Source organism: Buceros rhinoceros, unplaced genomic scaffold (genome assembly GCF_000710305.1).
Source record: "Buceros rhinoceros silvestris isolate BGI_N320 unplaced genomic scaffold, ASM71030v1 scaffold21477, whole genome shotgun sequence".
NCBI lineage: Eukaryota > Metazoa > Chordata > Aves > Bucerotiformes > Bucerotidae > Buceros > Buceros rhinoceros.
In genome coordinates this window covers 8,301-22,018 of record NW_010420732.1, presented here as the reverse complement: position 1 = coordinate 22,018, position 13,718 = coordinate 8,301, and the positions used below count along the sequence as shown (strand labels likewise).

At 46.6% G+C, this 13,718-nt stretch overlaps 1 protein-coding gene across 1 annotated transcript in view; it reads right to left on the bottom strand.

Moving 5' to 3' along the window:
* PPAPDC1A (phosphatidic acid phosphatase type 2 domain containing 1A) overlaps positions 1-10,785 on the bottom strand; it is a 36,686-nt gene extending 25,901 nt beyond the window's left edge. The window contains exons 1-6 of the mRNA XM_010139418.1: positions 10,707-10,785; positions 9,998-10,035; positions 9,608-9,688; positions 6,837-6,915; positions 4,726-4,910; positions 743-833 (exon numbers count right to left, since the gene is read on the bottom strand). Coding sequence (XP_010137720.1) covers positions 743-833; positions 4,726-4,910; positions 6,837-6,915; positions 9,608-9,688; positions 9,998-10,035; positions 10,707-10,785 — 553 coding nt within the window. The remainder of the gene's footprint in view (positions 1-742; positions 834-4,725; positions 4,911-6,836; positions 6,916-9,607; positions 9,689-9,997; positions 10,036-10,706) is intronic.
* Positions 10,786-13,718: the final 2,933 nt, after the last annotated feature.

The following is a 13,718-nucleotide window of genomic DNA, read 5'->3' as shown; positions in this document are numbered from 1 at the left end:
AAAGAGCTTTAGTCAGTTTAGCTCTCTGGCCATACCTGCGTAAGAAGGATCTGGGCATGTATTGCTTGAAGATTTTAAAGATGAGCACAGCCAGAATTAGGTGGAACAGTTTAAGACTTGCCATCCCCACTGTCTACCTGCTCCTCTCCTCAGAGGAAGGTGCTGCCTGCACCTGCATTGACCTCAGCCGTAACACAGCCGCAGCAGTTCTCGGTCCAGGATTAAGTGCACAGCTAACTCCACTGGCAGTTTAAGATGAAACATCAGCTTGTGATTAGAAATGCTGAGCTGTAAGCACGGATTTTGCAGTGGGCAACAGTAAACTCCAGCGGAAGGTCAGAGAAAACAAGGAGAGGAGTAATTTCCTGCGCTGCGCAGCCGAGTCTCACAGGGGTTGCCAGTCAAACCCTTGATTTTGGATAGCTGCGAGTGTAATCAGAGGAAGAAACAGACTGGCTGTGACACAAAAATACACATCTGAACAGTCTCTGCGATGGTCTGGTCTTTGCTGATGGAATCCTGGCCCTTGCTAAGTAGATTGATAAATCAAGGCACAGCATTTGTATGTTTAAAACATACATAAACCCAAAGGTTTTTGTGAGGTGTTTCCACCGGTAACTGCACTGCAAAGTTCTGTAATGGACTGTGACGGAGACGGGGTGGTTCACGGCTTAGACTACAACTGGAACCAACCTCTGAGAGCCCTCACACATCTTCCATCTTGAAGTATGACATACATTACCTAAGAAAGCCTCTTTAATTTCAGTCTTGTCTGTTCGCCGGATTATTTTCACCACAAAAATGACTGCGAGTGGCGTAAGGAACGAAATTGCCTGTAAAAAATAACAAATATCATGTGTGAGAGCATCAGTCCAACTTTTCAGTCCAACTGATTAATAATTAGTTGCAGTCAGCTCCATTTGAACTGGAAGGCTGAACAATTTTTATCAAGCTCCTGACCTTAAGCAAAGTGCGACGATTTGTCTTTGCAACTACAGAACAACGAATGAATTAGAATTGTAATATATAATTGAATTGTAATTGCCCGGAGCTGCATTTAAAATGTCAGCTTCATACATGAAGAAGCAACGGTCTCTAAGGTCCACAAAATCGGTACGCTGATCCCCACAGCTCCAGAAGGCAGCTCGTCCTGGGCGGGCTCTCAGTAACACCCTGTTCAACTCAGGAGACTCCAGCACCAACTTCCCCACATTTTCAAATGCTCTTTACTTCCCTCGTTTTCTTTTTAACTGGCATCCTTCGATGTATTGAGCAGATCATGCTTTTGATTCTTTCATTTACAAATGTTTAAATGTGGAACAAACTGCTTGATTTTGTTCAAACACAGAAAGCCACCCCCTGAAAACAAACTGTGACTTTGTTCCCAACTGGTCCTTCCATCACCCCTTCTCTCTCAGACCTTCAGCTGCCGAAGTAAAAGCAACTTATAGGCAAGGCAGTCCATTTATGCTGCTTGCTCATTCTAATCTAAGGCAACCAATCCCTTCCTTGGAATCTACAAACCTCTTCAAAATCATGTTTGTTAAAAAAATCAAGGTCTTTCAAAATCATATATACTCTTCAAGAGAAGGGAAAATGACTGGTTTTTAAACAAGGCAAAACTTTAGCAGTAAATGGCACCAGGGGCACCAGGGCTGTCTTCACTGAGGCTGAACAGTGCCTTGCTTCTCAAAAAGCCCCACTGGAATGAGGAACAAACCGGGCAGACAAGAGACGTGTGACTCTTCTTTTTATAACAGAGGCTGACCCCAAACCTCATTTCATTCTACTGGAACAGCCAAGTGGGGAGCAACAGGAAAACACACTCCGGTTTTCTCCTTAGTGCATACTGGTCGAGCATCCCCCCCCGGCATCTGCAGAACGCTATCTAACTCGGTGAGCCGTGCGGATTAACTCACGGGGCAGAGCCTGCTCCGCTTCCCGACAGTTCGAAAGGCAGGCACCAGCTTCTGTGCAAAAAGATGCACCTTTTCCACTTAAAACTCCCTTCCACCTCCAGCGTGTGCGAGGTTCGAGTTAGGACGCCAGTGCCGGGCTACTGCTCCTGCAGCACTTGCTGCTCCCTGTCCTCAGCAGTAGCTTAACTTCTGCTTCCGGAGACAGAGTGAAGTAAAGACATGGTTACAGCCAAACCCAGAACGACAAGTTTCGTTCTAAAAGGCGAGGATTGCCGCCAGGAGAGAAGAAAGCTATCTGCATTCTGGTGCTGAAGAACGCGGGGAAACACAGACAGGGTCACAGGCTCCTGGTGATGGCTTAGTGGAGTCAGAAACCTTCAGAACAAGCAGAAGCAGCAAAAAAATACCAGCAAAGAATATAATTCAGGGGATAGCTTGTTCGAAACCACTTCACTATCGGTCTTCAGAAACCTGGTAAAACAGCAGCTTTTCTCCCATCTCACATGCACGCGGATTTTTGAGAGAGATGAAGAGCTCACGCGGGCAGCAGGTTGCTGGTCCTTACACACAAGTGTTAGCTAGAAGGGGGGTTGACTCTGCAGCAAAGCACACGTACCAGGGATGCCTGCCTTGCTAAGGACTCCTTTCTCTGTTTTGCAAGAAAAGGTCCTGTGTGGCTCATGGCCGTAACAGATCTGGCCACAGCCTAACGAGCACCACTCCTCGCGTGCTCCTCAGTAACGCTTTCCTTTCCACCAGGGCAATATTCCAGCACTGCCTCGCTTTTGGGAAACACGGACCCAGTCTCTCACTCTAGACTCACTGGCCAGCCAGAGGCAGGCTGTGTTTGTAGGGACTCCCACGTTCTTCCCTGCATTCAAGAGCCGGTGACAGCGCCTTACGCTCTCCCAGCCAGGGAATACTCACTGACAGAGCGACAGAACAAGGCTCAGGTCTGTCTTCATGGCTTGCTTGCTCCCCATGCAGAAGTCAGCTTTGTCTAATCTGGATTGAGTTTGGAGCATTCTCAACATTTCCCTTTAATTCAAATCTCTCAGCGAATAAAATGCTGCAGCAGTTCGTTGCCTTCTGGTCAGCCATGGCCATACGTTCCACAAGCAGCGAACAACACCCATGGCGAGAAATTCTGTACAGAACGAAAGCCTGGGACCCACGGTAGAGGTGGGGTTTTCTTCTTTTCATTTAAGAAATAAGAAACAGAAATTACCTCCATTTCTTAACTGAAGGAGCTGTTCGCTGTGCTACGGAGATGCCAATGGTCTGAGCCAGGGAGAGAACAGACTGGAGAGATGTCACTGCCACGGCACACCCACCGTGAACTTCACATTCCAAAAGCTGGCTCTGTGGGAACTGGTCCACAGGGACATGTACCACACTTATATCCCAGAACTGGGCTTCCCAGTGGCCACTGCCTAGAGAATGGGCTAACGATTGCCCCAGCTGGTTTCAAAACCAGCATCACCACCACAGCAAACCCCTCTACGCTGTCGGTTCTTGAGCTCCTCACTTAGGAACATGAATCAGAGCAACTGGACAGCGAGGCACTGCTCAGCGCAAGGAAGAGGGGCGGGATCAAACCCAGAGTCCTTCCAGGCACAATAATTTCAGGTTGGGTTTATGGGGTTTTAGTTTTAACACTGCTGTCTTCCATTTCAGGAAAAACATATATTTTCACCCATCCAAGCTGAAAAAGTCCTTAATAAAGCTGCTTCTTAATGCAATATAAACAGTATGCTGGTGCATTTAAACCCAGGCCTTCAGCCTCCCTTTGAACGATGGTGGGATATATTGTCACCTCATACGTAAGAAGCACCTTCAAGTTGTTCCTGCCTTAATTAAGAAGTTTCCGTAACTGAAGGCCTGAGCCTTTAAAAAATAGAAATAAAATCACTGAAGACAAATTACAAAGCTGATTGGGATTTATTCTGGATTCAAGCCTTAATCTGAAAAGTAAAACCTTGGCTTCGCTGAACACACGGGAAAAGATGCTGTGACTTGGGGGTATCAGGATTTGAGCTCATCTGTCGCGACCACTCCTGCAAATTCTCCTTTCTGAGTGATGATGCCTTTGGAAAGACTGACCTGCTGGGTTTAACAGCCTGCAGCACGCCCCTCATTCCTCAGCATCTCTGCAGTGCTCTTACAGTTGTGTCTGTGGATTATTGCAGCTGCTACTCCTTGCTAGTGAAGGTTATCAAACCCATGAACTCTGATAACCAGACAAACCACCACGATCAGACAGGCTGCACGTCAACGCGAGCTGTGCTGGGGAGAGCCAGAACAGTGGCAGTGGAGCAGCTCTATGGAATATTGACTACGCTGGCTGACAGAAGCTACAACAAAGGGTTTGTCTACGTGGGGAGAAAAAAAAAAAACAAAACACATTCGGTGGCAAATCTCTCAGTAACTAACATAGTAACACCAACTAACATAGCTAACGTAATCTCTGTAACGTCACCTAGTAAGAGCCTGGCCAGGTTGTGTCAGGTCTCCCAACCAGCCAACTCAGAAAGCTTCTCTACCATTTCTCTAGCAACCCTCTAAGTTAACACTAGCTTAAATCGCAAACTGTAAGATCAACGTTTATAAATTCAGTCACCTGGTAATGCTGCTTTTTACTCCCTGCGATTTTCTACATTTTGCTGTTTTGGACATCCCTGGTTTGGAAAACAATCGTGAGAATTACAGGAACTTCCTAAAGTTCCAAAGTATTTCCTACGGCTTCTCAAATGGAAGTGGACTTTGTTCAGAGCCATCAAATGACCAGGGAACCGTTAGTACTTACAAACATAAGACGCGTAGGTATGTTGTCCGATTGCACCAAAGGATTTTTATACAGCCAGATCTCTTCTGGCTGGATGACCCGCTGGAATGGATCCAAAAATTCTGTAAAACTGAAAATAACAATTACAGATACAATTTTTTCACAATTTGAAATGATGACCAAAAACCATGAAGAGTCCTGCTGATCTAATGCCCTCTCCGCACCGCCCCCAAGTTAGTTACGGTGTGACATGCATGAATTAGCCTTACGACACGCCGCCATCCTACTGCTCTGCTTTTGTAGGAACAGGGCCATCGTAACCATCCCCTTGCGAAACTACTTACAAAAGTCTGTACTCTACAACTTTCCATGTGTTCACTGCGGAGAATAAAGTGTCATCTTCTGTGGGAGAAGTGTGCAAAGAGTATCGTGGGATTAGAAAAACCACGGAGCAGATCTTTTACACTGAAGAAATTATACACCAGATGTTAAATACAAAATGTGTCTTTCAATTGTCGAGATCCAGACTTTGAAGCACGACAGCTGTATGCGCAGGATCGCAGAGCAGGAGGAAAGAAGCAGCCCAGACAACTCCCTCCACTGATGGAAAGGAGAGAGAACTGTGGAGGATCTCTCCAGGAGAGACTTGCTGCTAGCAACAGAATGGGCTCACGGAAACACATCATCTTCTCTTCCTTGTTCAGATTGCCAGTACCTGAGCTGGCTGTCACGCTGAAGAAGGATCTAGCTCTACCAGAAATGTCTCGTTTACCAAAACTGCCTGGTTTAATTTCATTCTGATGTCATTTAGCTCTTTTACAGAATAAACGGCCAACAAACGCACTATCCAACCAACCATAAACCTCCCCACACTTCCGTAATTACATTATTTTGAAAGGAAGAGCATTAAACTAAAATGCTGAGGTTACACTGTTGTATCAGAAGTAAATTATTTGTGCAGGTATCTTTCATCCAGCACTGAAAGAGGAAGCGGGAACTGCGATCCTTGACTGTAGGAAGAAGTTTGAGAAGCTTTTAGGACTACATAACTCATCTCTCTATTCAAACCATGCTCCTTTTTCCACAGAGCCCTTTGCTGTCCTTGAACTCTTCTCAGCTCTCAAGTCACATCAGCCTTCCAGGGAAGTTTTGCCTTTACTTTACGTTTCTCCCTTCTAGTTTCCTAGCACTGAAAGTGCGGCGGCTGAGAGAAGACGCAGGGACCAGGTTTCTGCAGATTGGTCCTACCCGAGAAGCCCATGGAACTCGAACACAGAAGTGCCGTGGCCCAAAGCTTTTTTTACTGTAAATATCCCAAAGCCAAGGGCTTTAAACCCCTCCAAAATCAGGTTTTATACAACGAACAGCTACAACAATTGACTACGTAAATAGAAAAAGCTCAAAGCAATTTGACAAGCAGAGTAAGATTGATCCATCCAGATGCCACTCTCCACTGTGCAGACGAGTCCTCGAATCCAGCCAGGGCAGCAATTTCCCAAGCAGCAAGCCTCCCCCAGCGCTCTGGGAGTTAGGACATCCTTCTTGCTCTCCCTCTGAGGGCTGCTCTCTCACCACAGTCTCTGACCTCTGTGGTATCTACAGTCCCCAGCGTCCCCAGCACACGCTCCTGCTGTCACCCTTCACCCGAGCATGCTCAGACTCCCACTGGACAGAAGGTACAAACCTTTGTCTGCTCCGTAGAGCTCAGCCAACCTCTTCTTTCTACAGGGAAACAAAATCTGAGGACAAACACATCAGACACGGTCCTGTCCGTTGTACCGATAGCTGTGTTTCCCTTACTGACCTACGTGGACAACCACATTCTTCCGGAAACTTGAGGAGTTTGGTATTGCAAGGAGAATACTTACTGTGGTACCCAGCACCTGACCCTGTGCTCCAAAGAAGGTGCAAGGTGAAGGGTCAAAACACTCCCTCTTCAACTAGAAAAATAAACAATGCAAGTAACTTGGTTCCAAATCTCAGCTGAGAGTCCTGAAGTACATTATCTGTATTTTCAGACTTTAAAGACACTGAGGGGAGCCACAAACAATTAACTGCTGGTTGAAAGGGTTCAGCTGGCAAGTCTCAGGCCTGGGTGTGACATCCAGCATGTGTCACCTGGGAGAGCTGACCAGCGAAGGTCACAGCTACGCACACCAGGACATCGCTCTTGTTCTGAAAGCATGTACGGGACCATTCCACCGCCGTCACCTGAGCACAGGCAGAGGAGGAATGAACACGCATGTCAGGGCATGCAAGTCAGAGGAGCCAGCTGAGCTCCCGTGACTACGACTTCCAGCCAGACGCACTTTTTCTGACACGCTCCCTTGGGTGTCTGCTGGTCTGACTGTTCTGAGGGGACTGACAGAAGGAACTGGCCAAGAATACCTTGAGGAGAAGACACGTCCTCTGACATATGTAGGCATTTCTGCTAACTGCAAACTGCAAAAAGACACAACACGCAACAACCATGTACGCTTCAAGGCGATCGCAGTACATCCATGCACCAGGGCACTTCCGGAAAATGCGTCACGTTAGACCAGAATTTAATTCATTTGACATTATGAGCAAATGCCAACAGAGTTAAAGCTTTGGGGCTCTTCTTGTTCTTCCGTTTCCACTCTCCATGTAACGTAAGAAAACTAAGGTTAAAGCATAGTTGCTTAAATCTGAGAAACTGAACAAAAATTGAATTCTTAGTTCTCGTGCCAGTCACTCTATGCCACTGCAAGTACGTTCTAAGACATTAGATTTGATTCCTTTAAGGGCAAATAACACTGAAGAGCTGACCCTAAAATAAATAAGCAGTATCTGATTCCAGCTGAGGACCAATGTTCTGATCAGTAGATACTCACTTTTTTGCACTCTCCTAAAGAAAGATTCATTTCGACAAACCTATCAGTGATAGTAACAATAAATATTTTATAACAAGTTTTTTGTATCCACTACATATTAAATCTGATCCTATACCCATTTCTTCCTCTGATTTGCGTCTTCCAAGAACAGTGTTTAAATCCGTGGAAACATAATGAAAAATACTTTAAAAAATTTGCTGAAAACAGGTAAAATTATTTCAAAATCACTACCGAAGGAGGAGAGAAAAAACCAGATGTAGAAAGCAGCAGATCTTGTCTGCGTGAACAATAGTGAAATACAAAGTAAACAGATACGGCGAAGTGACTATATAAAAAGAAATCACTTTTTTTCATCTTGAGAAAGAGCTCAGCTGCTAATTAAATTTTTATGCCAAGGCTCATAAAAGAACTATTCTTTTCTTTTTTTGAAGCATCATCGATGTGCGACTGGATACGAGATTTCAGTAGCTTGAAGGCAATTCCCTTTGTACTCTATGAAACAACCATGAGGATGTACTGGCTCCTCCGCCGCCTGACACCGGGTGATTTATGTCCCTCCGTCCTAACCGAAAGTGGCGGCTATTCCTGTTCATGAGCCTGGGGCAGCCTGGTGCAACGACTAGATGGTACTGGAGAGGAACAGGGGCCTTGGATAAAGAAAACTCGTTTCTAGACATTGTCTCTTACAGCTGAAAATACCAGCTCGGTCTTAGGACATCCCCAGGCACCAGGTGGGCAGCTTGGGAACATCACTGCACATCACTGGCACACAGAATCATGGCATCAGCTTTTTGGCATTACATTTCCCCCACGTTCACGTATTCATCCAATGTTTTTAACAGTTTAACAAGTTCATCTTCAACACTTCAGCCTGAAAACACATATTTATATTTAAGGACTAATAACGGGTTTTTAACGAAACCATTCACTGGCAGCAAACGAATCATCCTCAGATGATTTGTTTTGTTTGTTGCACAAACATCCTCAGAGTCCCTGACCTGTGCTTCCCCCACGGTTTCCCCCTCCCGTAAGCAGCAGCAGGGTAGTGTTCACACCTCGCCTTGCTGGTTCAAAGGCTGCCTACAGCAGCGGCCGTTCCCTGGTGCCCAGCAGCACAGAATCAGGCAGCAGTGACACCTGAAGGTGCTCAGACCAGAGAACGATCAGCGAGCAGCACTGCACGGGCAAGGAGGGTAAGACAGAAACCTTTCAACGTTAGATAAAAAAGGACGTTCCCAAGAACAGGACAAACAGGACACACGGGCCCAACATCAGGATGGAGCTGTTGTGTCCTGTCAGAGCGAGCCAGAGGCTACCAGCAAGGAGAACGTGACTGGCATCCACCTCAGAAGCGCTCACTGCAGCAAGGACTGCCACTGGCCAACAACCCCATTTTCAGAGAGTAACAACACGAAGTCCCACAGGGGCTTTGGTCCTGGCAATCTTGGGGACTTCGGTCTCTTCATCAGAAGAGGTCACAGCACAGGGGAAGGCTAGAGGTGATGTCCTGGGTTGGAGCATCAGCTAAAGGACGTACAAGGGGTTTCTTTATTGGAGTAGGGAGGGTTGGGGTTTGCTTTGCCTTTTGCCTTGTCTCTTGGCTTGCCAAAGTAACAGTGACAATAACTAAGAGAGGACAGAGAAGCACATGTGGTGTGACAAAGCACCAGAGGAAAATTAACCCGAACTTGTGAGTTCACATAGTCTTCCACATCAGGTACCTGATGACCAGCCCTCCTCTTTTCTAAGCTTCATCTGTTGATCTGATCCTAAAACGGCTTTGCATGCAATTCCTCACTGGAGCAAGTAACGAAGAGGGAGCAGGTGTTCATGAACCTCTCTTATAAATCACCTCTGACGGCTTGTGGAAAAAAAGTTTAGCTCTGACCACTGTTACCTGACTGCAGAAGTCTGTGAGCAAAGTCAGCGCCGCCTCTCCCACAGGAACGGGTTACGGAATGCCAACGTGCACTTTGGTACATGGGTACTTCCTTGAGTATTCCCCAAACGAGCTCTCAAACCTGGCAGTAAAAGCTTTTCTAGCGTACCTGCCACGTTACATTGTGCAGCCGACTGGCCCGACACCGCAAGCGCGTCGCTGAAGGTGGCAGGGCGCTGTGCGGGTCGGCCTAATTACGGAGTAGATCGACAACAATAACTCAGTGAGAGATCCTCACAGGACAGACTCGCAGACCTCAACATTCTGAGCGAAGAGCCGTAAAGCAGAACATCCCAAAGGGCACGACAGCTGTGGCGGTAAGACAATGATATTCTGAGAAACAGAATTTGCTGTAGGGGTTTCCAGCCAGCGACCGAGGCCGGAGGGCAAGAGCGCGGGGTGTACACCAGGGACGGGGCACTGAATGCTGCTTATTCGCATCGCCTCTGCTCACATTCAAACCCAAGACTTCAGCTTATCCGTGCTGGAATATACTCACAGCAGGGGAAAACATTCGCGTCACGTTATCTGGTAGACCTGGAGAGAACAAGTTATTGTCGTGCCATGAGAGAGCCCAGTCTTGTTTATCCCCTACAGGTGATACTAAGCAAAAAATTCACTTTTTAGTGGTTATTTTAGGAACTCCTGCAAAGACAGACAAAATATGAAAAGCTTGAAACGGTCTGTGGCTGGAATGCAAAACCTGCGGAACTGAGGCAGGCAGAAGAGTGATGGGGGAGGTAAGAATCAATTCTGAGCTTTATCACCGTCATTCTGCTCACCACTGAGCGGGAGGGGTTCTGTTTCAGAAACACTGCTGGCTCTGCACACCAGCATGATGAGAGACCTTTGTGCTGCCTCAGAGGTGAGCACAAGGAAAGACACCTCAGCGAGGTAATTTCTGCAGCAGCTGGGGAAAGCCACAGTTCCCTGGCCATCAAGGGAATTACATATTGGGGAAAAAAGTATGACTGAGGTCCAGTTATTAATTTTGAACTGCAATTTCACCAAGGAAGAGGCTGACATGAATTTAAAAAAATGTAACTTCAATAACACAGATTCTAGTTTTGACAGAAACTCTCCCTATAGTTAAGGCACGCCACTGGGTATCCAGAGTTTACAAGGCAAGGGAGGGCCATTCATTCCTGCGAGAAGTGTCAGTACCAGCGTCCCAACAAGACTCCCAACGCTGCGGTTTGCTCCTTAACCGGACTCGTAGTCCCACGGGCCAAGAGCACGCTGCTGGCGAGCTTTCGAGTAGGAGAGCACCAGCTTGAACTCCTCCATGGAACTCAAGAGTAAGAAGTTAAATTCTAAAATACATGAGAGTTGATATGGCAATCGGTGGTGACTGCATAAGACTTGTGTACACAACAGATATTAATATGTTATTGTTTCCTCACGGGCTTTGATGGAAATGTGTTATTATAACCTTCATCTGGTAACTGCGCTACAATCAATTCATTACTTGACATTTGCACTACGAGATACAGAAGCAGCTGTATCAATAAATCATCTCTACATTTTTAACAGCTAAAACCTTTTATTTCCCAACACAATGCCATGCAGCGCACACACCTCCTGCTTCTGGTTAGCCAGCTATCATCCTAACAGGGGCCTCCACTGCCCTTGCTGTGCTGGGCAGTTAACACGCACCAAGAGCGCCCTGCAAGCAGAACTCCAAAGCTGCTTATATTGCTGCAGAAGCGCGACCATCCGATGCCTCTCTCCATCTGCAGTAACCTCCTGTTTGTAGGCACGAGTATTTGCAAAGACTGAGTACGTAGGGAGGAGCCAAAAGTCAATGGAATTAAATCTTGGGACTGATAAGGACAAAGGGCAGAGGCATTATTTTTTTTTTTAATGTCACTGGCAAGTAGACAACTGGTTCTCAAGGCTAGCTTTGGCTTCAGAGGAGTCAGTATTACTTGATGTAAAATATTTCTGAATATTTTAAATTAGCCAGCAATAGCAGTGTGACATTTAATTAGCATATATGCCCACATTAGCCCTTCAGATATATAAGAAATCATTTTGATTAAGAAGGGATTGAGAATAAACTCTGATGCTGTTTGAAAAATAAACATTACTATGGCTGTCAGACTTCCCAGATGTGCTCAAAGGGCAGAGTGCCCAGTATTCTCCTTCAGTCTTATTAGCAGGTTTCCCAGATTTCCCTCGTATATCCGCAGATTTAACAGGTATGTATCAGGGTACGACCTCTTCCAAACGAACAGCCACCTCTTTACTCTCCTCCTGGCAGCCAGCACTGCACCCTGGTCAGAGGGTGCTGCTCTATTACTGGCCCAACAAAGCCAACCATGATGCAAGACAGGTTCTCCAGCCAGAGCGTGTCTGAGCAGATGATGGATTCTGGACCAGCCGCTGTCCCTGGAGGATTACTGAGCACCAGATCCTTCTCTGACATGGTGTCACGTGTCCACACTGAGCACAGGTATGAAAGAAATGGTTTAAAAACAGCTCCAACCCTTCTGTTCAAACTTTCTCTTCCTTGTTTGGTCCGAATTCATGAAAAAACACAACAGCTGGGGAGTCAACTGGGCTCGGTTAAAAGCTCAGATCTGGAACAACTATACAGATTCACAAAGAGGAGTCCTGCAGCTTACGAAATTATATATGCATGATATGTAAATGATTTTAGAATACCTAATATGAAATAATAAATCTGCCATCACTTCACAATGCTGAAAAAAAAAAAAAGAGAAGAGCCAGGAGTTTTAGAGCCTAATGTTCGTTCCCCTAGTACCTGAATTACACCTCTACTGCTTTCTCAATCCCTGGCCTTTGAACACCTCTGGGGGAACGGTTTCCTTCCTGTGACATTATTTCAGTCACACTAGACCTAAGAGGAAAGGGAAATAGTTATCTGAGCATGCACGAAGAGCACAAGATCAAGCAATTAATGCAGCCAGCCAGATGTTCTCGCAGAGCCCAGACCCGCCAATCCACAGACCCTGCTGGCTCCAGCACCGACACTCGCAACGGGAGCAGCACGAGACAGCAGCGCCGTCAGCCCCGGAGCTAGCTCAGGGACAGCCTTCTCACCACCAGCTCTTCCCTACAGAAGGAGAACACCTGGAAACGAGCACAGTAACAGGAGGAAAGAGGAACAGTTGGTCACGCTGCAGTGCAGCTTTGAACAGAAGAGAGGAGACAGAAATGGGGAGAAAACAGTGCAAAATGAGCCAAATTGGCCTATTTTGGCTTGGTTTAGATATTTAAAACTTTCTTTGAGCTAATATTGAAGGTGACCTCTGCAACTTTTGCCTTCTGGTTAGCAGAATATAAAATAAACCATCTGAAACAAAGCTGACCTGCTCTGGCCCTGCGCTGCTGCTGAGGTGAGGCTGGCACTTCGACCGCTGCTCCCCCGGGGCAGTGGGGCACGGTGGGCACACAGCAAGCAGGACAGAGCTGCCACTTACTCTGTCCGTGTACCACGCGTAGGGATCCCAGTACAGCTGCTCTGCTGTAAGAGAGATAATCCCAGCCACAGTCTGACAGCAACAACGGATACCAAAGGGAGAACCACTGGCTGCTGCTCTCCTTGCATCGCCTCTCTTTTTGGTTAACGTGAAGCACAATCCACAGTATTGATTGCTGCCTTTATTCTCTGTTTTTACTAAACATGCCCTATGACATAAGCTATTTCATAAAAGCTGTTTTAATGTGTGTGTCTGGGGAAGGGGGAGCAGAGAGAAAGGAAATCATCAGTATGTGATTGCTCATGTGGCCATTAGAAGTCTCAAAGCTTGCAGCTGTATGTTACTCTAAAGTGGAAAACAAAATTCATATTTGCAGGCTCGGATCACCTTAGCAGATATGTGAATAATGAACCAAAACACACTAAAGCAGTAACAGATTTACTTTTGATGGGGTTTTGTACTCGTTTTTATTACACCTCAAGCCGTTCTCAGCCAAACACCTCTCAGCAGTTCCTTGGACAGCTACCCCGGCTGCCCAGCAGCTTGACAGAGCTGGGCAGTCTGATCGAGTTCCTTCTGCTGTCATCCCCGCGTGCCACGCTCCTGATGAGTACAGGTTTGGAGCTGGACTGAAAGTCAGGGGTTACACTCACAAAGATGCTGTGTTTCTCGTAGAGACCAAAGGTGTTTCTCTCAGTTCTCCATCACTCCTTCTCCAGAAGTCCCTCTGCAGCTCACTGTCACTTCACTGCTTCTACCTCCTGTCACTCCTGC